This window comes from Leuciscus leuciscus, assembly GCF_965113295.1.
Source record: "Leuciscus leuciscus genome assembly, chromosome: 18".
NCBI lineage: Eukaryota > Metazoa > Chordata > Actinopteri > Cypriniformes > Leuciscidae > Leuciscus > Leuciscus leuciscus.
Window position 1 is genome coordinate 19,042,317 of NC_138742.1, and position 22,988 is coordinate 19,065,304.

The following is a 22,988-nucleotide window of genomic DNA, read 5'->3' on the forward strand; positions in this document are numbered from 1 at the left end:
AGCAAACTGAAAGGGATCCAGCAGGGGTCCAGTGATGTCCTTCAGATAGGCCAGCACCAGTCTTTCAAACGACTTCATGACCACAGACGTGAGAGCGACAGGTCTGTAGTCATTAAGTCCAGTGATTTTAGTTTTTTTGGGAACCGGAATGATAGTGGAGCGTTTGAAGCAGCAGGGAACTTCACACTGCTCCAATGATCTGTTGAAGATCTGCGTGAAGACTGGGGCCAGTTGGTCAGCGCAGGCTTTTAGACAAGCAGATGAGATGCCGTCTGGGCCTGAAGCTTTCCTAGTCTTCTGTTTTTTGAAGACTCGGCTCACGTCCTCCACACAGACCTTAAGCTCAGGTTGGATGGCAGAAGGGGGGAGGAGAGGGGTTGCAGGAGGTGATGGTGGATGTGTGAAGTGCACATCAGAGCGGGTGTGAGGTGTGAGTCTGGGCTTCTCAAACCTGCAATAAAATGCATTGAGAGTGTCGGCCAGTTGTTGATTCTCCACAGATCGGGGGGATGGTGATTTGTAGTTGGTGATGTTCCTCAGGCCTCTCCAGACTGATGCCGGGTCGTTGGCTGAAAACTGGGTTTTCAGCTTTTCAGAGTAGCTTCTTTTAGCAACTCTGATCTCCTTTGTCAGTCTGTTTCTGGCCTGGTTATACAAGATTTTATCCCCACTTCTGTAAGCATCCTCTTTGGCATGACGAAGCTGTTTGAGTTTCCCAGTAAACCATGGTTTATCATTAGTGAATGATAAGAATGTCCTGGTAGGAATGCATGTATCCTCACAGAAACTGATATATGATGTTACAGTATCTGTGAGCTCATCCAGATCGGTGGCTGCAGCTTCAAAAACAGTCCAATCAGTGCAATCGAAGCAGGCCTGTAGATCCTGCTCTGCTTCATTGGTCCATCTTTTTACAGTCCTTATTACAGGTTTAGCTGATTTCAGTTTCTGCCTGTAGGTCGGTATAAGATGAACCAAACAGTGATCAGAGAGCCCCAAAGCTGCCCGTGGGACGGAGTGATACGCATTCTTTATCGTGGTGTAACAGTGGTCCAATATATTACTGTCTCTGGTAGGACATGTAACATGCTGTCTGTATTTTGGCAGTTCACGGGAGAGATTTGCTTTGTTAAAATCCCCAAGAATGATTAAAAGAGAGTCTGGGTACCTTTGTTCCATTTCAGCTATATGTTCAGCCAGCTGTTGTATCGCCGCGCTCACACACGCGTCTGGAGGAATGTAAACATTCGCGAGAATGAATGAGGAAAACTCCCGTGGCGAGTAGAAAGGTTTACAGTTCATGAAATGCACCTCTAAGTTAGGAGAGCACATCTTCTTCAGTGTTGTTACATCTGAACACCAACTTTCGTTAATGTAGAAACACAATCCACCACCTCTCGTTTTCCCCGTTAGTTCCGCGATGCGATCCGCTCGGAACAGCTGAAAGCCCGGCAGATGTAGTGCGTTGTCCGGTATGGCTTCACTCAGCCAGGTTTCAGTGAAGCACAGAGCAGCGGAGTTTAAAAAATCCTTGTTAGTGCGGGTGAGGAGAAGAAGTTCGTCCATTTTGTTAGGAAGAGATCGGAGATTTGCAAGATGAATACTAGGGAGTGCAGTGCGGAGGCCGCGCTCGCGGAGTTTCACCAGCGCGCCAGCGCGCTTCCCGCGTTTGCGTCTGACCGCGCGTTTGAACAACACCGCTGCCCCTCCGACGAGAATGTCCAGTAAAACGTCTGAGTAATCAAAATCTGTAGAAAAGTTGTCTGGTGTGTGTTTCCTAATGTCCAGTAGTTCGTCTTTGGTGAAACTGATAGGAAAAGAATGACTAAACGCAGAACAAACCAACAAAAACAACACAATAACTGGAGAGCTCCACACCGAGGCAGCCATCCGCGGCGCCATCTTGTTCCTTATATTATGCATAATTATTATTATTTTATTTTTAAATAAAATTAAATGCTTATATTTTGTAGAAAACAATTCAGTAGGGAAATATGCTTTAAACAAAACATTTATTCATGATACAGTCTATATTATAATTTTTAATAATTTTTTTTAAAAATCAACACAGGGAGAGATTTTTATATACTTCAGTGTTATTTTAGAAGTTCTTAGCAATTATTGTAGCTTAGTGCTTAAAATGGCATATTTTTTGCTTGCCAACCAACTGGCCTACATTACTGTACATTAAATTGGTGGATCAAATTGGGAATATATTCTTGCTTTTAAGTACAAAGGAATATTCTTCCATTTTTTTTTTCTGTTGTGATTTAATAATTCATACATCAGTGTTAATGTGCGTCTCTGGTGGGATTGCTTCATTTAATCAATTCACAGCTTCCTGTTACTCTGAGTGTATGCGTTTTGTACTGTCCAGTGTGAATTTCAAGCCGTGTGGTGAAGGTTCAATTCAAATAGACAGCTGAATACAAGAGAAAGCGTGGCCCATTGCATATGTTCCTGAGAACATGAACTCTCAGATCAGCTGTCTGGTAGGGTAGAATTGCAAGACCGACTGTCACGTAGTGGGTAAAAGCCAGGTGTTGGTTGGTTGGTTGGCCCAGGCCCCATATGAGCAAGTATTTTTAACCATGCAGGGATATAAATAGTGTAAAGCGACCAAAAACACAGTACAGATACAACTGCCACGACTGTTTTCAACATTTCCCGTTGTCTCAAGGTAGAATGAACATTTGCCTTTGAATTGTAAACAGATTATTCCTCCTGGAAAAGCTCTATAGAAATAGATTGCATGGGATGTGTTGCATGTTTACAAACCATTCTCAAAGTAATTAGACAGTCATTTCAAGAATGAAGTTACCAAAGCAGCTAATTATGATGTTAGGCTCTTGTTATTCCTTTTATATTCATTCTAAATATGAATTTTACAGTTTAATGCAACAACCACAGAGTTTCGAGTGCCGGTTACATCCTTTTGTAATTAAAGCCAGCTCAAGAGCAGATATTTTCAGCTTTGGCTATTGTAAACCAATGCTCGCATGCATGTTCAACACAGTCTCTTGCAAAAAAACAAACATAATATACAATGTTTTTCTATATTAGACCAGTCCGTTTATTGTGGTGCCAAATTTGAAATGGCGAAAAAGATACTGATCAACTATTTTTTTCACATTGTAAAGACTGAAAAAGCCATTTGCTGTTAAATCCTGTGGTTTTGGTTGCCAAAGTCGAGTTTATTACTGAAAGATGGAGGAGGTGTATGATGCTGCGGAGGATGACTGGGATGAAGATGAGGCCACTCAGTACATGATTGAACAGAGTCTATTGGAGTCCAGCAAACATACTGATTCAGCTACCAGGTACAGGTAAATCCCACCATTTTGAATGCACTAATAGTGTGTGTCTAATGATAGAAACATTTTGTTTTGATGTCCCACAACAGTGATCCATTAGACCTCATTGACCATGAGGAAATTTTCACTGCTATACAAGCTGGTAAGAGCTAAATCCTCCACAAATGTTGATGAGCATTGTCAGTGTTCCTCTGTAGAAGTTCTGGAGTGTGTGTGCATGTGTGATGTCAGGTAACGAGGATGCTTTGAAGGTCCTGGTGCAGCGTAAGGAGGCTCTGTCGAATGCAGACAGCAGGGGCTGGATCCCTTTGCATGAGGCAGCGGTGCAACACAAGAGGAGCATTCTGGAGATCACATATGCAGGTCCATGAGATATATCTACCTCACTAAACCACCCCAAAAAACATGTTCAATTATTTCTTAATGAGAATTCCTCATTCAGCATCTCCTCAGGGGTCAGGGCAGTGCCGTACTCTAAGAGGGGAGACTCCGCTGTTTCTCGCTGTTGTCCACGGTCTCCGACAGAATGCCACATTCCTGCTGCAGAACGGTTGTGACCCTGACTGCAAAAACGAGGATGATGACTCTGCATTGGTTGCAGGTGTGGAACACAGTGCTATTTTTAGCATACTGTTTACTTTGTAAGCACACTTTTTTTTTTCTTCACAATGTTGGTTTAATTCATGTTATACTGATAAATGATATACAGTAGTGTGTGACATGCAGTTCAGTGTATTCCTTTAGCAGCCAAGATGTACAATATATAAGCCATACCATACCATACCATTCCATACCGGATAACAGTTGATATTAGAGATTTTTTTATTTATTATTATTATTCATTTGAATTAATTAAATTGTGCATACACATTTCCTATATTTTTACATTTAGATGACCGTTGCTGTAATCTAACACTCACTTAAAGTGAATATTTAAAAAACACTAATAACACTGTTAAATGTAATCTTTATCAAATATCTCTCTCTCTCTGTCTTTCTCTCTCTATCTCTCTCTAAATTAATTTAATTTAATCAAAATTAGTGCAATTATTTAAATTCAAATTAATATTTAATTAAAGTGTGATCCATAGACCTGAAAAAGTCATGTACATTAATATAATTTTAAAACACGGTAGGCATTTCTATAATGAATATACAGTTATGCCACGCTCTAAAATATTTAATCGGGTAAAAATTGTGAGTAAAATTATTTTTTTTTAAATCCTGATCATTGATCCGTTGAATATTGTTGTGGACAATTGGGGGCCTTGGAATGGTTGATAACAACTGATGATTTTGATTTAAATTTTTAGTGTTATATATTTTTTTTATTTAGACAAAATAGTTTATAATATAACTGTTATGAAAGCCTGAGTGAAGACTGTAGTTAATAAAAACAGTTATCGGTATTGTATTAGCCTGAATTTTAACATCATTGCATAAGAGACGATAGACTATCTTTGACACAAGTCTAATAAATACATGAACTGACTTCTGTCCAGCTGTAAAGAATGACCAGTATGACCTGGCTCTGCTGCTGCTACGCTACAATGCCACAGTGGACCAAAAAGGAAGACTTCAAAGAAGCGCTCTGCATGAGGCATCTGTGCTTGGCTTGGATAACTTCGTAAACCTGCTCCTACAGTCTGGCGCTGACCCAAATGCCATTGATGTCTGTGAACACACTGCTTTAGGACTTGCGGCTCAAGCTGGACATTTTAACGTTGTGGAGGTTCTGCTTCAGAAAGGTGATTTTGAAACGTGCCTGTGACTAGAAATTCAGTAGCCTATCTGACTTGATTCAGTGTTGTTGTTTTTTTTACTGCTACTCATAACCGATAAATAAATAATTATGAAAAATATAATATCAAATAGTTTAGATAGACTGTTAAGCATTAAATCTATCTATCTATATGTCTGTCTGTCTATCCGTCTGTCTATCTATTTATCTTTCTGTCTATCATTGATCACCTTTTTAATCATATTTAATAACCCACTCACGTTCAGGGGCCAGTGTGTGGTCCAAGCCTCATCTTCCAGGTTCAGCCTCAGTTTTATTCGATGCTGCGTCTTCAGGAAACCCTGATATCATCTCACTGCTGCTGGAGTATGGAGCCGATCCCAACGTGCCGTCCAACACAGGCCATCTCCCCATCCACCGTGTAGCCTACCGTGGGCATCTACTGTGAGTAACTCACTGCTGATGTAGTGCTTACCCTTTATCCAACCAGAAGTCAATGGAAAAAATCTGTTTGTGTCTTTCATAGAGCACTGGAGCAGCTGATCCCTGTGACTAAGAAAGAGCTGATCAAAGAGAGCGGCATGAGCCCGTTGCACTCCGCCGCTGCGGGCGGTCACTTTCAGTGCCTGGATCTACTCCTGAGCTCCGGGTTTGACCCTAACTTCATGTTACACCCCAGAGTGCGCAGAAACTACGAGGACGAGCGCAGGTCAGCGCTGTTCTTCACTGTAACGAATAGTGACGTCCAGTCAGCGAGGCTGCTTCTGGAGGCCGGAGCCATGCCCAATCAAGACCCAGTCAACTGCCTGCAGGTAGCCATGAGACTGGGCAACTACGAGCTCATCAACACTCTGCTACGCTACGGTGCCAACGTTAACTACTACTCCCGTGTCAACACCACCCACTTCCCGTCCGCCCTTCAGTACGCTCTAAAGGATGAGGTGATGCTGCGCATGCTGCTCAATAACGGTTATGACGTGCAGCGCTGCTTTGACTGTCCGTATGGACAGGCCTCACATGTTCCCGTGGATTATGAGGGCTGGAGCGCCTCTGTCATCAAAGACGTGGTGGTAAGACTCATTTTTAAGCTGTGTCTGTATCAAGGAAAATGATCTGATGTTGTTGAAGGAATAATTCTATGATCATTTACTCACCTTCATGTCACTCTAAACATGCACTGTTACCGTTCAAAAGTTTGGGGTCAGTAAATCGTTTTATTTTATTTTAAAGAAAGTAATACTTTTATTTGGCAAGGATGCATTAAATTTAATAAAAGTTTCAGTAAAAAGACGTTAATAATTTGTATCTATTGCATCAAAGAATCCTGACAAAAAAAATTATCACAGTTTCCATTAAACATATTAAGCAGCTCAACTGTTTTCAACATTGATAATAATAATAAATGTTTCTTGAGCATCAAATCAGCATATTAGAATGATTTCTGAAGGATCATGTGACACTGAAGACTGGATGCCGAAAATTCAGCTGAACCATCATATAATAGGAATAAATTACATTTAAATATATTACAGTAAAACATTTTAATTGTAATTAATGCTGTATTTCACAATATTACTGTTATTATTATTTTTTTTATCAAATAAACGTAGTCTTGGTGAGCATAAGAGACTTTTTTCAAAAACATAAAAAAATCTTACCAACCTCAGATGTTTAGAGTATGACTTTCAGTTTTCTGCAAAACACAAAAGAATATATTATGAAGAATGTTTGGGCCCAAACAAAATTATACCCCACTGACTGTCAACAAAAACAAACAAACAAAACAGAAAGTCATACATTTGTAAAAACACGAGGGTGAATAAATGATGACAGAAGTTTAATTTTTGGGTAATAAGTCTAAACTTGTTTTTGTGCAGTTCTGTGAGGTGATCACAGTGTACTGGCTCAAGCACATCTCAGCTCAAGTAGTGAGAATCATGTTGGATTATGTTGATCACGTGACTCTCTGCTCCAAACTGAAGACTGTTCTGGTTGAGCAAAAACAGTGGCCGGAAATATGTAAGATTCAAGGTGAGTCTCCTTTCACATCTTGAGATTGAGATCCTGAAAACCTTTAACATGGAATTCTCAGCAGGGCCGGTTGCATAAACTGCTATGACTATAGTCTTACAAGTTAATCATCATTTTTATTTTTTTAAGTTTAAGTCTTTATAACTTTTAAAGTTACATATTGGTCTAATTTGATACCAAAAAGTAAAACCGATTACCTCTAAGCAACAGTTATTAAGACAGTGTCTCATGTTTATGCAACTGGACCCTGATGTAGGCTATAGATTTCAAATGTGCTGTGTTATATTTGTCGTAAGTGATTACGTAGATTGAAATGCAGCATATTCCAAAATATATTTAAGTATGTTTTCTGCTTTCATCAGAAAACACTCGAAGCCTGAAGCATCTCTGCAGACTGAAAATTCGGGATTCTTTGGGTCGCTTGCGTCTGAGGGCTCCAGTTTTTATCAGTTTCCTGCCTCTGCCTGCCAGTCTCAAAGACTATATTCGCTTCAAAGAGTATGATGTTTACAGTAGAGGAAGTATGACAGAATAAGAGTAAAACTAGATGGATAAATCTGTACATGAGAAGCTGCTGATGGATATGCGTTTTTTCCACTTTTTATTGGAAAAAGAAAATGTTGTGAAATATTCATTTGTGTTTTCAAATCCAGATACAGTGGGGCCACATTGAAAATCTGTGATTTGAAATTTTATTTAAATTTGGAAAGACAGAAGTTTATGATTTTGGCTTGAAACAAGAACTTGAAACGGTTTCACTTTATTTTGATGGTCCCTTTAACGGTCTGTTGACTATAAGTAACGTTGCACCTACATGTCTACTAACTTTCATTAGAGTATTAGTAGACTGGTAGGGTTAGAATAAGTTGACATGTAGTCGCAAAGTTACTTATAGTCAGTAGAATGTCTGTTGGGGGAGCATCACAATAAAATGTTAGCGGATATTAAAGGGATAGTTCACCCAAAAATGAAAATTAGGTCATTATTTACCCACCCTCAAGTTGTTACAAACCTGTATGAGTTTCAAAAGAAGATATTTTAAAGAATGTTGGTGACTAAATAGTTGATGGCACCCACTGACTTCCATAGTAGGGAAAAAAATATGGAAGTCAATGGGTGCCGTCAACTGTCTGGTTACCAACATTCTTCAAAACATATTTTGTGTTCAACAGATGAAAGAAACTCATATAGGTTTGGAACAACATGAGGGTGAGTAAATGATGACAACATTTTTGTGTTAACTATCCCTTTAAAGGCAGGGTAGGCAGGATTTTTCTTATAAACTTTATACTAAAAGAGAGTATAAAAATCGAGTGTCTGTAGTCCTCTCAGGGCTGCAGTAAACACAGCTACTTATTTCCATTCGGAACGAATGAAATGATTGGCTGGGCGACTGTCACTCTCCCTTGCTACCACCCCTGCTGCTACAGGAGCTGCCCACATGCGTACCCGTTTGACTCGAGGAGGGTGAAGAGGCACGGAAGCTAGGAAGAATCACAATTATGGCAGAGAAAGAGCAGTCAAAATTCGCAGTACCTGCATTATACAGTCAGCGAAGGCAAACAAGGCAAAAAAAAAAAGGAACTACTAAGGTAGAAAGGTAGGCTACTTGTCTCCGGAGTGTAACGTTAGTCCTCATCAGAGCCAACAGTGCTTTCATCGTGGAAGCTCTTACATGCAAAACACCGTATATGTTATGAATCTTACACGAAATTCATCTTCATCACAGTGTAACTGATGGTAATGGGAAAACGTGTATCAATGCAACCTGTTTTTAGCTTTGCCTTATGTTACTAGCTCGTTACCGAATAAAACTCAATATATTTTAAACTTTACCAGTATCGATATGCTAGCTTGATAGTGAGTACTAAGAGCCATGTTAGTTGTTTATATTCATAATGATAAAGTTAGGTATGTTATTATACATGTGATTCTCTCCGCTCCTGGCAAACGCGTCCTCCAGCTGAGCGGTCGGCATCGCGCGTTCATGTGTTTTGGGGGCGTGGCTTTGGAAGGAGCCCAGAAGGGAGGTGGTGGGAGTGAATGGAAATAAGTAACTGTGTTTATTGCAGCCCTGAGAGGACTACAGACACTCGATTTTTATACTCTCTTTTTCAGAGTACTTACATTTTAATTATGTATTGGTATATAAAGACAGTTTAAACAAATTTTGGAAAAAGTTTTTTAGAAAAATCCTGCCTACCTTGCCTTTAAGTAGACAGTCTACTAATACTCTGAGTTAGTTGACACATTTTTTGCAGTGTTATTATAGTCAAAAGGGACCATCAATGTTACCCTTGTCTAGGTGAATAATCAAATAAGCCCATCTGTGAAACTGATCATGTGATCTTTCATCATGCAGCTGGAGTGCTGCTATCATTAAAAGTCAAAGGAGAACAAACTAAATATTAAGAATTTTTAAAGTTAACGTTTCTCTCAAATTATGTTAGGCCTAATGATATTGTAATGAAAATATTTGTAGGCCTATCAGAAAAATGCTAAATATATGCATTTTCATAAGCTATGTGCATATGTAATTTGTATACTGTATGTTAGAATTAATTACGTAATAAATGTTTCGATCTCGATATGTCACGTGATTATATTGCACGAAATATAATGTTTCTGGGTGGGAGGAAGTACACAAACATACGCAGTGACTTTCCCCAAAGAGTTTATTGTCGTCAGACAGCTCGACGATTCATTCTTGGCTCCTCTTGTAAACGCCATCTGTATGTGAAGCTGCTCATGCGCATAGCGGTCGTGACGTCTAGACGCTGCGCAGTTCTCAATAGCGCCACCGGGGGGCGTCAGGCTACGTGAATGTAAACAGAGTGACGCCAGAGTTTTGCAGTGGTGGGGAAGGTATACGTCACAGGCATAATGGCGGAGGCTGGTTGAGAAGGAGAATTACTCCGACAAGCGGCATTGAAACCAACTTCATCGCCAGCTGACTAGGTGACTGCAGGTCCGAAAATGGCTTGCAATTTCAGCCAGGAGAGAAAAATCGACAAGGAGAGCAGCAAGACCGGCGGCCTAACATTAGAGGATGGCGACAGCAAGAAACAATTGTTGTCAGCCTCTAGCACGGCCACATCCAAGCAAAATGGCGATCAAGCTGAATGTGAAGACGAGCAAATGTCTGAACAAGATGCCTCTGAGCGGCGGAGGGCAGGGCTTTTGGACCTGAAAAATTGCGGCGGTGCCCCCTCGACACTCTCGAGGTCCACCGAGGAGCTGCCAAGAAGGAATTTTCAGATTCCGAGGAAAATCAAGGAGCGGAAAGGTTGTGTGTCCCATTACTACCACTACTACTGCCATTCCCAAAATGGACTGTTTCTGTTTCTCATCTTTCAAGTTCGCTAAAAGCGCGCTCTTAGGTGCTTCGGGTCAAATGAATAGACCTGTATTGATATATAAACGTGGGACGGTGGGATCTATATAACGAAACACGTGATTAGCCTGAAAGGTTTGCACTAGTTACTAAATGGATTTTTAGCGAGTGCATTGCTCAGAGCTGCAGGTAACGTTAAGTCGGCGCTCTAATGCAACTGTCGCTGCACGTGAGGATTCGATTCATTCGACAAAAAAAGACGCACATTTATGTCTCGCTGCTTTAAACCTCACGGAGGCCGGTGTCATTGCTTTGCTAGTTGGATCCACACTCCTCCCACACCGTACAGTACGGCTGCACCACATGACACACTTCTTCCCCTCCTCCTCAATGGCACCAGTGTGATTCGGTTGACCACTGCTTTTCTCCCTTCAGTCTTTACGCACGACGTTTCTGTCAGTCCTGAACAACCAGCCTTATTTGGACACCTCATTCATTCCCGTACTATTTCCGTATAGCGCTAAAGAAATAAAGACGTGAGAGCTTGCCAACAGGGAAACTGCCTGAATGAAAGCGAAACTTGTTCTTGTAGTAATAGTTGTAAAGTAGTTATGTATGACAACTCTCACTTTGTCACCTTTGTTGTGCAAGTTTGAGTCGGTAGGCGCTTTATCTTATTAAAAATAGCACAACATGCACTAAACTATTGTTCTAAAGAGGACTAACTTAGACATTTCAAATACATTTTTAACCCCGCTTTATATTTGCCTCGTAAATATTTTGAATGATTAATGAATCGACTAAGAAGATTCGTTTGCCCATTATGAAGTCGATTAACGCAACTAACCAAACATTCATTAGTTTTGCTTATTGATTATGAAAATGTTATTTGATTTGTTTTTAGCGAATTTTCAGTAAATATGACAATCTATTATTTCATTATTTTGTGTCTACACACAAACACAGTACCAACATATTTTAAGCGTCGGCTATTAAAAACCCAATTTCACTAGTTTTGATCTCTGTCTTTTATTGCATTGAACTGCAAGATGCATCACATTGTACAGAGTGCCTGTCAGGTTATGTGCAACTCTTTACTATGCATTCCAGTTGGGGGGAAAAAAACACAATCAAAATACACTATACAGCTTCTATAAATTTACTTGATAGTTTCTTTTATTGAATGCATTGATATTGTTCTGATCTAATGAGCTCTGTCTTTAATGTGTGCTGTCCTCCAGGTCTCCTTCAGCATTTGCCTCCAGATTCCAGAGAGTTTGAGGAAGTTGTGAAGCTTCTGTCCTCGTTCTACCTGGACGCCACATCCCGTGGGACTTTCACCTACACCAAAGCTTCTCTCATTCACAACGAACTCTTGGAGAAAGAGGTGAGAGAGCTGCTTACAATTGTAAAAGACTAGATCATTGAAATACCCATCAGGCCACTTGGGGGCAGTTTTCAATGAATCAAATACTGATATGGAATAATTTGTCATTTTTGTCTTCACAGTTCATCGAGAAGAAAAGGGAACTGAAGCAGAATGGCAGGACGGAGGCAGAACTCGCAGAATCCTATGCTTTTCTGCTACCTGATAGGAATAAGGTGAGGTTGTGTTAGTTTTGCTTAGTGACACAATGTCTGTGAGTGTTATTTTAATTGTAATATTAACACTTGGACTTTTTGTAGTCTGAGCTTGACCTCAGAATTTTGTACTACTACATATCTTTCTTGGGTGCAGTATAAACAAAACTCAATATTATTCTTGTTCTGTGTTCTCTGTCGTTCCTGTTAATTTATTGAATTGTAAAGTGTTTATAATGCATTTACAACATAACTGCTACAATAATTACAATAGTGGCAGTACTTTGAATGAAAATGTCTGTGTAACCACTTTCTTGTCTAAGTATTTATCAGAAAGTGGCATAATTTAGCGATAGTCTTGGTCTAAAGTGTGACTAACCAAAGGAATATCTGATTTTCTTTACAAGGCTCACTGGATTTGCGAAAAGGGTCTTTCTGTGGGACATTCGCGGGTCAACAATCTGGGAAGCCCTCTCAAAGGTAAGCGTTGTGCTTCCAGTGAGTGTTTATATCTGTTTAGCTCTAATCCTTTGCTTGGGAGGTGAGTCCTGGGAGGATTTTGTATTACTGTGGTCACTTGATCTTTGGTTTGGAGTAGTTGAATTGGTCAGGGCCAAAAAGACCACTGCTCCATACTTTCTTGTGATCACTGGGCCAAGTTAATGTTAATTAACCAAACTTGCTACAGACGCTCATTTTTGCATTGAAAAACTTTTTAAGTAACATCTGTTATGTATTTTGGTCACCCCTATTACCTCTGTCTATTTTCAGAGCATGTTTGTGGTTTTGGAAGTAATATTATGTTCTTTTTTTTTTTTTTTTTTTTGAGGCAAATTTCTGATACATGATCTTTGTATGGTTGAATAGTGAAGCAGCTGCTATGTGTTTAGAGACATTCACAAACCCAGTTTTGTAAATCTTGTAAATGCGACTAGGATCGCTTTAACTGGTGAAATTAAATAGTTTCTGCAAATATTTAATCTTAGCAAACATAGTATGCTCTATGTAGAGACTCTGCATTCCAAATGGATTGCTAACAAATTTCTTGGGATTTTCCCAGGGCTTTTTGTGGGTCACAGGAATGTCGCCCCAAGTAACTCTTCTATCCTTTTTCTATTTTTAGGGGTTTACCTCTCAAAATACTCAGATTTGTTACAAATGAATCCATTTGAAGTGGGTGCTGCTGGAGACATCATAATATTTAAAGTGATGAAGGTAAGTCTGTGGCCAAGCATCAAATGTGTCTAAAAGTTGTCTTTCAAAAATAAAAAAGTGCATAAACTTCACTGCGGTTTCAAAAACAATAGTGACTTTGTCTTATTCTGCAGGGTAAAGTGAAGACCATATTTGAGAACATGCCCAAAAATAATCTTGAGCCGGCCCTAAAATATGACAGCCATGTGTACAAAAATGCCAGCAAAGTGACCTCATTATTGTCGTATAGGGCCTTTGAGCACACTCAGGTGAGTGAGTTTTTCAATATGACTTTTTGCTTCGTAATGTGTACAGACGTGACCTCTTATGTATCTGATTCCCTTCTGTGTTTTATTCCAGCAATACTTCTATGAATTTGCTTTTGAGGAGCTAAGATCCAGGCCGAGACATGTGTTTCCATATGCAGTTGTGTCTTTTCAATACAAAGGCAAAGAGTCGGCCACGACCACACACAGGTATGAACGGGATAACTGGTGATCTGTGTAGAAAGTGTACTACACTCTTTTTTGGTTTTATTATTTATAACAATTTATTTTCTCTTTCAGTAGATTAAACAGCATGTTATATGAAGGGCAAAGAGGTATGATTTGTATTTCTCTTTATAGCAGCCTAATAAAATGATTAGATGGGCATATTATCTAACTTACTGTATTATTATTTGATGCTTTAGTTCGACGAAGATATACAGTTTGGAGTGGCTCGCTGGTGAATAAAGGAGAGGAGGTCTATCAAGTGTACATCCGGTCTTCAAGACTCGCTCACCTTCCTCTTAAACTGTGAGTCTCCTTTCTTTCAACCTATGCAATTTAACAAATGTTTTGTGCATTGGTTTTAAAAAGTTTTCTTTTTCTTTTTCAGGCCAGACAAGCTTGACATCAATATGGCTATGCATATTGATCAAGTGAAGAGAAAGATCCCGCCCATTCTGCTATCGTGGGAGGCGTACAGTGGATCACGAGAGGGTAGGATGAATACCAGTGATGCTTTTCAGCTCAATACGTGGCAAAACATTTGATGTGTCAGTATTGACATGTGATAATGTCTTGTGGTATTTTGCAGTGCTGAAGTGTGGGATGTACTGCAGCCTGTATGAGGTCATGGGGAAGAGTAAACAGGAAAACAGTCTCTCGGGACTGCTGCACCGGCTTGAGAGAGAAAGGATGGTGAGCTCATTCACAGGCCACTTTACACTTTGATTGAATTAATCTCTGGATAGCGTTACCGCCCACCCTCTACAGTTTCTTCATTCTGTTGATAGAATCTGTGTCAGTGATGTGATGTGATGTGCAGAAGTAAAATTGGTGATGTTTTATTATAGTCATGCTATAAATAAACTCTTTACTCTAGGTTTTGGTGAAGCCATTGATAGACAAAGGATTTCTCTTCCTCCTTTCGTCCTCTCAGTTGTTCGCTACCACTGGTATGTATATGCATTGTCTTTAACCTTGTACATTGCATTGGCACTGTGATTTTTGGCATTGGGATAATGGAGGCTGTGTGTGTTTCTTTTTTTTCTTTAAAGAGCGACGAGGAAGAAATGACAGGGTTTTGCAGGCACTTTTTGTTTTTCAAGAGCAAAGAATGATCTCAAAATTGAGTAAGTGTCTATTTTTTTGGTAGTTTCTTGAAGTTTGTTTGTTTGCATTTTAAGTGTCTATGCATCACTATGCAGTCCTTCTAATGGCGTTTGCTTATTTATTGTGAAGTTTTGAAGAACTCTGGAGTTGATGAGGATCCTCCACTAGAGCCTAAAGACCCAGTCAGCCACCAACTAGATAATTTTGTTCCCGCCCTGCATCATGGTCTCTACAAGCTGCGTGCCAATCCACCCAAAGAGCTTGCGGTGGGACTGAAACTTCAGGCGCTGGACTACCTCAACCAGAAGGAGCAAGGCGCTATCCGGCCCTTTCACATTGTAGAGTACCGGCACAGTCTGGATGACCGGACAAGCCAACACCTGGCGCCTCGTCCTAAGAATATGGATGTGGCGCTGAACTCTTACATATATGGTCCGGGACAGTTCCAGCTGCCTGTGGAGGCGCTGCAGCAGGGTCTGGTGGAAAGCAAACAGGAGGCAGCATCTCAGGCAGCATCTCCCCCAGCAGGTGCAGAAGATTACAGTCCTGTCTCAGACTGGGGAGGGTCAGATAGACAGGCTTCAAGCAGCAGTACAGTTGGGGTTTCTCAGTCTAACGGTGGCGCTCAGAGGACACAGAGTGAGTATGACAAAGAAAAGATGGAGAAATTGCTAAAGTTGATTCAGTTACATAAGCGGACTTTGAGCAAGGAGGAGGGCAGTGGGCCGGAAAGAGAGGAGGACTGGGACCCCGCTGGCCTGAAGAGGAGGTTGGAGAGGGAAGGTCCTGGAAGTGTGAGCAAGTACCTTAGGACAGGTCTACTGAATGGAGAGCCAGGGAGAGGTGAGTCTGTGCCGAAAAAATTTAGAGGTACAGCATGGAGGTTGGATACTATTGTAGGGGAATAACAGTTAGACAACATAAAGAGACCAATATACTCAATGAAGACCAGGAGTCAAAGTTGAAGTCAATCAGTTGACGGAGTTTACTGAATACAAAGTTCTCCACACTTCTAAAGGCCATAGAAAATGAGTAAGAGGATCCAGCCTCAAACTAATTTAGGATACAGATTCACTAGTACTTATAGTTAATCAGTGGACGTCAGTCCTACAGTACAGATAATTCTAGCTGCATCCAAACATAGTATTCTGTTCTTTATGCAAATGTCGTCATTATCTTTGACACACTTTATCCAATATATGTAAGAAACTTTGGTGAGGGTCACATAAATTCCTTATTGATTCTTCTCAGTTAGGGCCACTGTTGAACTCTCCTGAAAACTATTCCTTTGGCTAGGTCACATGCTTCTAAAAAATACTAAACAACCCCTGCATGCAAAATTAGATAAAACATAGGCAATATCTTTTCCCTTCAAGGCTGAGTTTTTGTCAGGACTTCACTGGAACAGAACATGAAAGCTGATTTCCAATTCATTATATAATACACGAAGAGCGACGGTAAATCCACCCCCTTCACTATACAGGGTTCCCAGAGTCTTGGAAAACCTGAAAGTATCAAAGTTTTGAAATTGTAAAGGCTGTGAAAATTAGTGGAAAAATTACCAAAGTTTCTTAATTCTCTCTTCTTGACTATCTCTTATTTAGTGCTGTTATTTAGGGAAAGGTGGTATTCAAAGGGTCATGTGAAGTGATTGTGTCACATGTCTAATAGAAGTGCAGTGTGTCTAATGAGAGACTAGGTGCTCTTTCTACTTGCATGAACGATTTCCAGAGACGCAGAGAGAAGACGTCAGATTGAGGCTGATGCATCAGTCCGACCCTAAGAGTAACTGTATGTGCTGAAGGACCTTAAACTCTGAAATTATTAACAGTGATAATTCACAATGCAAGAATGTGCCTGCAACTAATTTACTTTATGACAGCTACTTCATGAAGTCTCTGTTTTTCTGTATGTATGCATTTCTTTCGTGTTTTGTTTCCAATTACACCATCACTAAAAGGTGAATCCCATGAAACCTGTCAAAAACATGCCTGGATGAAAAAAAAGAGAGAAATGATGTAGTGCTCAATAGAGTGTGACTGCAGTCCCTTTGAGACATGAGCTCCTTGTTGACAGCTGGTTTCTCTTTCTCTTAGTGGTGATGGACAGCATGGGGCTGTGTGACACAGACCTGCGGGAGCGCGTTACTCAGAGTGCCACCCTCCGAGACACGCATGCCTTGCTTAAACTCTTCCTCAGCACGCTCAACAGGATGGCTCAGAACTCTAACACTGCCAGCAGCCAGCCTGCAATTCTCCCCAAAGACATAGAGGGATACGAGCCCACCGACTCAGCCGTCCACTGTGATCTTGACCTGCGTAGCAGGCGTACTGATGAGGAGCAGGTTAACCTGGATCTCTTGGAGGTGTGGACTGTTCCTCATGATATCTAATGCCACACTCAATTGTTGTTTTAGTTAACCTTTAGTATATGTGTGTAGGAGCAAATAGCCTGCAGCAGGAGCAGTGTGGATGTGTACAGTCCCTCTTCCAATCTGGAGCAGCAGCTCTCCCGTCCAGCAGAAGCCTCACATCAGAGCCACAATCCCTGGAGCATATCCACCGCAGGTTCGTCCTCACCTACAGACTTGTTCGTAACACACCACTGTTCCAAAGTTTGGGGTCGGTTAGAATTTTTTTTAAACATTTTTGAGTGAACTCTTATGTTCACCAAAGTTTTTAAAATCAAAAATATTGTAAAAGTAGTAGTATTGTGAAATATTATTAACATTTTAAAATAAATGTTCTTGTTTATTATATTTCAAAAGGTATGGCAAAGCTGAAAATTCAGGAGCAATTGCTCCAGTCTTCAGTTTCATATGATCCTTCTGAAATCATTTTGATATGCTGATTTGGTGCTTCAAGCCATTATAATCACTTTAATGAGTTTACATTCGTATAACAGTTATTTATTTAAAGATGCCTTCTTTCAGAGTCAAACCTTGTATACCCCCTCAAACCCTTGTACAGTGTAAAAATATTTTAAATAATAAATTGTTACATTTATTGAAATAATAATGGATTGACAAAACTAATAAACATATTCTGTTTTTAGCTTTAGAGGGTGTTTGTGAACCTTTTGTTAGTGGAGGGGAGAAGCAGGGACACACTACGGGCAAAGTAGTAGACACTATCCTCGACAGTGAGTTCCAGAACCTCTGCACAGGGATTCAGAAAATGATGGAGGACCAACATATAACCTACACCCCCCAAACTCCTTTGCCACGACTTGAGGATCAGGCCAAACGGGCAAGCTCATTCTCACCTTTTGTCTCCAAATATGTCTCCTCCCTGCCTGTGCAGGGCTACGTTAACAGTCTCTGTGAAAAGATGGACCGTATGATCCGTTCTCCCAGCGCGTCTTTAGAACCTGTGGCTGTTACGTCACCACCTGCCGTTGCCCCAGTGCCCGCCCTCTTGCCACCTGCTCCACCCCCTTCTGTCATGCCAGCTCCTGCCCAACCCACACTGCCCTCACCTGTTGCTCATCCTCGCACTAAAACATCATCTCCAGTGCCTAAGTCTCAGGCTTTGTCGAGCAAGTCACAAGCTACCCTTAAACCTTCTTCAGCCAAGCACCGCCTTGGCACTGTCAGAGAGGTCCACCTGTTTTCAGCAGAAAAATCAGTTGTCCCCAAGGGTTCAGATGTTGTGGAAAGTCCTATGTGTTCCCCATCAGCAGGAAGTGCCAGGCATCCTCCAATCCCTTCAGTCCCAGAGATGCCCTCTGAGCCTACTCTTGCAGTAACCTCAAGCACTGTGGGGGGCAGTGTTATCGGACAAATCAAGCCCGATGTGTTGTGCACACTGATGGAGATCATGCAGAAGAATTCAGTAAAGTTTTACATTCAGAGAGGAGATGAGGAGAGTGAACTCTGCACTGAGATCAAGGTCTGAAAGTATTTAAATGTCAGAATATACAGTGTGGTCTGATACTTTTGACCAACCTTTAAAACCCCTTATCTTTCACCTCCCTTGTTTGGTTTTACAGGAGTATTTAAGAAGTCTTGGAAACATTGATTGCAACCCTCAGAATTACCTAGAAATTAAAAGTCAGCAAAAGTTTATGATCATTATTCAGAATGAGGATATCGCAGCTCATGTACATAAGGTAACTAATAACTCGCCATTGCAAACTTTTTTTAAGTATTATTATTAGTTGCATAAAGCATTTGAGACATTGTTCCCTCTATACCCCTTTTAGATCCCAGCTTTGGTGTCTCTGAAGAAATTGCCTACAGTTTACTTTGCTGGAGTGGACAGTCTGGATGATGTGAAGAATCGTACTTACAATGAGCTCTTCGTGTCTGGAGGTCTTATTGTGTCGGATGAGCTCATACTCAACCCAGACAATATAACACTAGGTAAGAGCTGAATGGCTTAGTGGCTTACAAAATCTTCAGGCACCATCATGCTGAAATGGTCTATCCAAAAGTTTACTGTGTGTGCTTTTAAATTCGTAGCTTTAAGGCCGGTGACACACTGACTGCGTGGCGTGAGCGTGGCGTTTCTGTTGCGTTTCAGCTGCGTGGCTTTTTCTATGTCTTTGCACACCAGAAACGTGTCTGACGCGGCGCTGCTGCTGCTAGGTAACATATGGTGATATATTCGATATATGGGGAGAGAGTTGTTGGAAGGCCTATACTTCATGTTAAACATAAATATATAGCAGCAAAGATTTTATCTATAGCAGGCAGTATTGACGGCAAAATAGGCTACAGAATATTTCGTTCTGTATTGACGGGTGCAATATTTGAAAATCAATCATATTTTTTTAATTACATTTATATCTGCATTTATGTCAAAACCTAGAGACTTTCAAACATCAAAATGTCATTTATTAATATGTATTTGTGTCAAAATGACATATAAACATACTTTCCTATTCTATTTTGCCTGGAAATGCTTCCAACACGTTGTGTGAAAATAGGCGTCGGTTCTATTTCTAGCCGCACCTGAGACGCACGCGCATGTGACGCACGCGCATGTCACGCAGGCAGTGTGGAAGCTCTAACCTGTTAACATGGGAGCCGAAATAAAAACGGATACGCCACGCAGCTGAGACGCTCATGCCAAGCAGCCAGTGTGTCGCTGGCCTAAGTGTGAATGCAAAAATGTGTGTATCCACGCATTATTAATTAATTAATTAATAAAATATTAAAGGCAGCATTTTCTAAATGCATCTTAATTTTCTTATTGTGAATTATTTATCCACATGTTTATTTTTTTTTATTTTTTTTTATATGATGTAACATAATTTTTATCAAAAACATCATTACTCGATCTTCCGGTGAAAACAACAGACTTCTCTGGTGACATACTTCTCCAATCATTAGTCTGCTTAAAACTGAACCTTTCTTCCAAATGATGCAAGTTTGCATTAAGAACTGCCTCCATCAAATCAACAACCGATGAATTTTGATAAACCATTTCACTCGGATGTATATAGCAATATGGAAGAAAAGGTCTGTTTCTACTTATATTACATCAAGACTTTAAGAACTGACATTTATGTTTACAGAGAAGCTACAGGCGTTTCTTAAGTTCCTGGAGGAACAGGGCTCACCCTGGAAGTGGAAGGTGCACTGTAAGACTCAGAAGAAGCTTAAAGAGCTCAGCAGGTTAGAGACAGAATGATGAGTCTAATTCACCAATCCTGACAGACTCCTAGTCTCCAATATCTCACACATCTTTCCTTTCACAGGTTAAACACTGAGGCCCTGAATCTTTTAAACCTGCTGACGACATACCAAAAGAAACACCTGGTGGAGTTTCTGCCTTATCATGAGTGTGATACTCCTTCTAGGCAGGCTCCTGATTTGGACTGTTTGGTAAAGCTGCAGGCTCAACACACACAGCTTCGACACCTCATCTTCCTCACAGGTACGCACAACATGTCTAGTTGAAGGCTGTTTTTTATGGATGTGGGTATGTGGAGTCATCTGTGATGTTTCTTAATCAATCTGTGCTGTGTTTATATACAGAAAGGCATGATGACACGTTCTCACAGTTCTCCGGTAGTGGAGTGATCATTGCGGGTATGAATGACATCATGAACAACTTCCAGAGTTTGATCAGTGTCCCAGAAGAAGTAGCATTGGCTGCCCTACCTGATCCAGGTAAAGACTGCAGAGTTCTTTACTGCTTCTGACAAAATTCACAAAGAAATTATAGATGTTGACACTGTATCTTCTCTTTGACTGCTCAGTGGAGCCTGATGCAGTTCGAGATGAGGAGGACATGTCTATAGACTCTGAAGATGACATGCTGGTTATCAACGAGACTTCCATTCAGACTGAAAATGACCTGTTGGAACCGCAGGCACCTCAGCCCCCTCCACCTCAGACTGATGGATTTCGTCCTCCCCTCCCTGACCAACCCTCTTTGGACCCCATTATCGATCCACTTGTGCATCCAAACCCTACCACCTACCCTACCCAGGGCTCTTACTTGACTGATTATGCAGCTCTGAAGTCTGCCATCGCTCAATATAAAGCTGCCAGTCAGGACGGCACACCTAGGCCTGAAGTAGAGGACACCCTGACCAGTTTTGGCGTGAATCCCCACCAGAGCTACCTGTGTCCCAACTCAGCACAGTGGAGCCCTTACTCTGGTTCTCCCGCATACCATATGTCCTCGGCATATTCATCTCCTGTCAGCGTGGCCTCCAGGGGATCAGAGTACAGTCAAACTGCTGCTCCTCCTGGGACTCAACCTCCTACAAACTCCTGCACCTTACCCGTTACCCAACCACTCACCCTTCCCCTTTCCCTCCCGCAGCCGCCGGTTAGCTCGGTGGAGGTGCCTCCTACTCCAGAGTCAGCCTCCTCTCTTCAGCCATCTGGTCCCATTCCTGACAGTATGGGAGTGTCTGGGGCGGCAACTGCTAATCAGCAAGGACTTGCTGGCTCTCAAACTGCTAAGATGTGTGTAGAGACTGCTTCCTCATCCTCCGCTTCTTCCTCGTCCTCTCTTCACACCACTTTTCCCTCCTACCCAGATGCTACGCTTTTCCCAGTCCTCACTCCAATTCCCCCTGTTCCAACACTTTACAGCTGGGTTCCTACACCAGGAGCCCAGCAGGGATACGCGGCTGGACAGAGTGGGGCAGGATTCAGCACTCTTCCTTCCGCCCAAACTGAGGCTGCTAGGCCTGCCGATGGATCGTGGGTGGGAGACACTGAGAGCGGAACCTCTCGTGGACAAGAGGAAGATGATGTCCCTGCTTCAGCAACCTCTAAAGTGGGCCAGCAGGAGGGCAGTAGAGATAAAGGAAGTGCGCTGGGTAGTTCGACCTCATGCAGCCAAGGCAGCAAAATTCCCGTGAACTCTTCCTCTGAGAGTCAGGGAAGCAGTCAAGCCCCTCCTACCAGGGGTGGCACTGCAAACAGAGGACTCTTACCCATCCCCGGAGCCGCACTGGGAGCCTTGTGCCGAGGCGGACACAACAATAGCATGTACAATCCCAGAGGAGGAACCGCTGATATGATGCGTGGTGGCTTCAGAGGTCGAGGAGTACCACCGCATCCCATGAGATCTAGACCTGGCCGGGGTCACATCAGAGGGGGCCCGTCCTGTAACTGGGGCTATCCCCCTGGGAGGGGAGGGGGTGGTCGGTCAGACTACTATTCGGACTACACCTACAACTAAATGCCATAGGGATGCCATGCTCCCTCATAGACTACTGGCATTAGGAATGTACATATTTACCATTAAGAGCACATCAAAATATCATCTGAAATAAATAAAAAAAAAATTAATCTGGTTTTGTATAAACGAGATTGGTGACTTAGACGGTGGCCAGATTTTCACTGTTTTCAGTAATGCCCTTCCTAAACAAGATGTTTGAGAAACCTTGTTCATACCACTATATTTATATTGCCAAGAAATGTAATTGCCTTTCAATGTTTCATTTTTGTCAATACTTTTTGTTCGGATTTTCAAAAAAAACTGTTTGTGAACAAGGAGCAAAATGCAGACAATATTTTTTTAAAGAGAGAAAGTGAGTCGTTCTTCATTTTAGCTGTTTTTGGTTTTTTTTACATTCTTGGTTGTACAGATGTTCTATTAAAACAAGGTTGTATCAAACATTGTGATATTGTGTTCAGTATTAACTCTTGGGAATGGTTGTACTCTGTGTACATGTACATAGTTATTTATGATGTTATATAAAAATGGTTACGGTTTTCTTTTCCA

The 22,988-nt window shown here is 41.3% G+C and overlaps 2 protein-coding genes across 6 annotated transcripts; both read left to right on the forward strand.

The window, feature by feature from the left end:
* Positions 1-1,999: 1,999 nt before the first annotated feature.
* On the forward strand, positions 2,000-8,518 carry asb14b (ankyrin repeat and SOCS box containing 14b). Of its 3 annotated transcripts, none has more exons than XM_082146333.1 (10): positions 2,000-2,680; positions 3,141-3,326; positions 3,404-3,456; positions 3,546-3,677; positions 3,757-3,915; positions 4,817-5,062; positions 5,322-5,499; positions 5,582-6,125; positions 6,933-7,086; positions 7,449-8,518. In XM_082146333.1, the coding sequence occupies exons 2-10, from the start codon at positions 3,208-3,210 to the stop codon at positions 7,619-7,621; spliced, it is 1,758 nt and encodes a 585-aa protein (XP_082002459.1). In that variant the 5' UTR covers positions 2,000-2,680; positions 3,141-3,207; the 3' UTR covers positions 7,622-8,518. The 3 variants fall into 3 exon arrangements, with proteins under 3 accessions (XP_082002459.1, XP_082002461.1, XP_082002460.1); XM_082146335.1 differs by having other exon boundaries at positions 3,141-3,320; XM_082146334.1 differs by having other exon boundaries at positions 3,208-3,326.
* Positions 8,519-9,929: 1,411 nt separating this feature from the next.
* Positions 9,930-22,880, forward strand: tasorb (transcription activation suppressor b). Of its 3 annotated transcripts, none has more exons than XM_082146328.1 (23): positions 9,930-10,372; positions 11,662-11,807; positions 11,930-12,022; positions 12,409-12,481; positions 13,125-13,216; positions 13,330-13,464; positions 13,556-13,671; positions 13,762-13,796; positions 13,887-13,992; positions 14,075-14,178; positions 14,276-14,379; positions 14,564-14,636; positions 14,739-14,813; positions 14,923-15,636; positions 16,890-17,158; positions 17,234-17,360; positions 17,848-18,683; positions 18,784-18,903; positions 18,997-19,156; positions 20,314-20,413; positions 20,497-20,675; positions 20,777-20,911; positions 21,001-22,880. In XM_082146328.1, the coding sequence occupies exons 1-23, from the start codon at positions 10,063-10,065 to the stop codon at positions 22,440-22,442; spliced, it is 5,544 nt and encodes a 1,847-aa protein (XP_082002454.1). In that variant the 5' UTR covers positions 9,930-10,062; the 3' UTR covers positions 22,443-22,880. The 3 variants fall into 3 exon arrangements, with proteins under 3 accessions (XP_082002454.1, XP_082002456.1, XP_082002455.1); XM_082146330.1 differs by having other exon boundaries at positions 14,923-15,432; XM_082146329.1 differs by having other exon boundaries at positions 13,765-13,796.
* Positions 22,881-22,988: the final 108 nt, after the last annotated feature.

What these genes read in the sequence shown, in the direction of transcription:
- asb14b (XM_082146333.1), top strand. Translation starts at nt 3,208, where the DNA reads ATGGAGGAGGTGTATGATGCTGCGGAGGATGACTGGGATGAAGATGAG. An exon ending in TCTGGAGATCACATATGCAG is followed by an intron (nt 3,678 to 3,756) that starts GTCCATGAGATA and finishes TTCCTCATTCAG; the next exon opens with CATCTCCTCAGGGGTCAGGG. An exon ending in CTGTCATCAAAGACGTGGTG is followed by an intron (nt 6,126 to 6,932) that starts GTAAGACTCATT and finishes GTTTTTGTGCAG; the next exon opens with TTCTGTGAGGTGATCACAGT.
- tasorb (XM_082146328.1), top strand. Translation starts at nt 10,063, where the DNA reads ATGGCTTGCAATTTCAGCCAGGAGAGAAAAATCGACAAGGAGAGCAGC. An exon ending in TCGGCCACGACCACACACAG is followed by an intron (nt 13,672 to 13,761) that starts GTATGAACGGGA and finishes TTTCTCTTTCAG; the next exon opens with TAGATTAAACAGCATGTTAT. An exon ending in CCCAGACAATATAACACTAG is followed by an intron (nt 19,157 to 20,313) that starts GTAAGAGCTGAA and finishes TTATGTTTACAG; the next exon opens with AGAAGCTACAGGCGTTTCTT.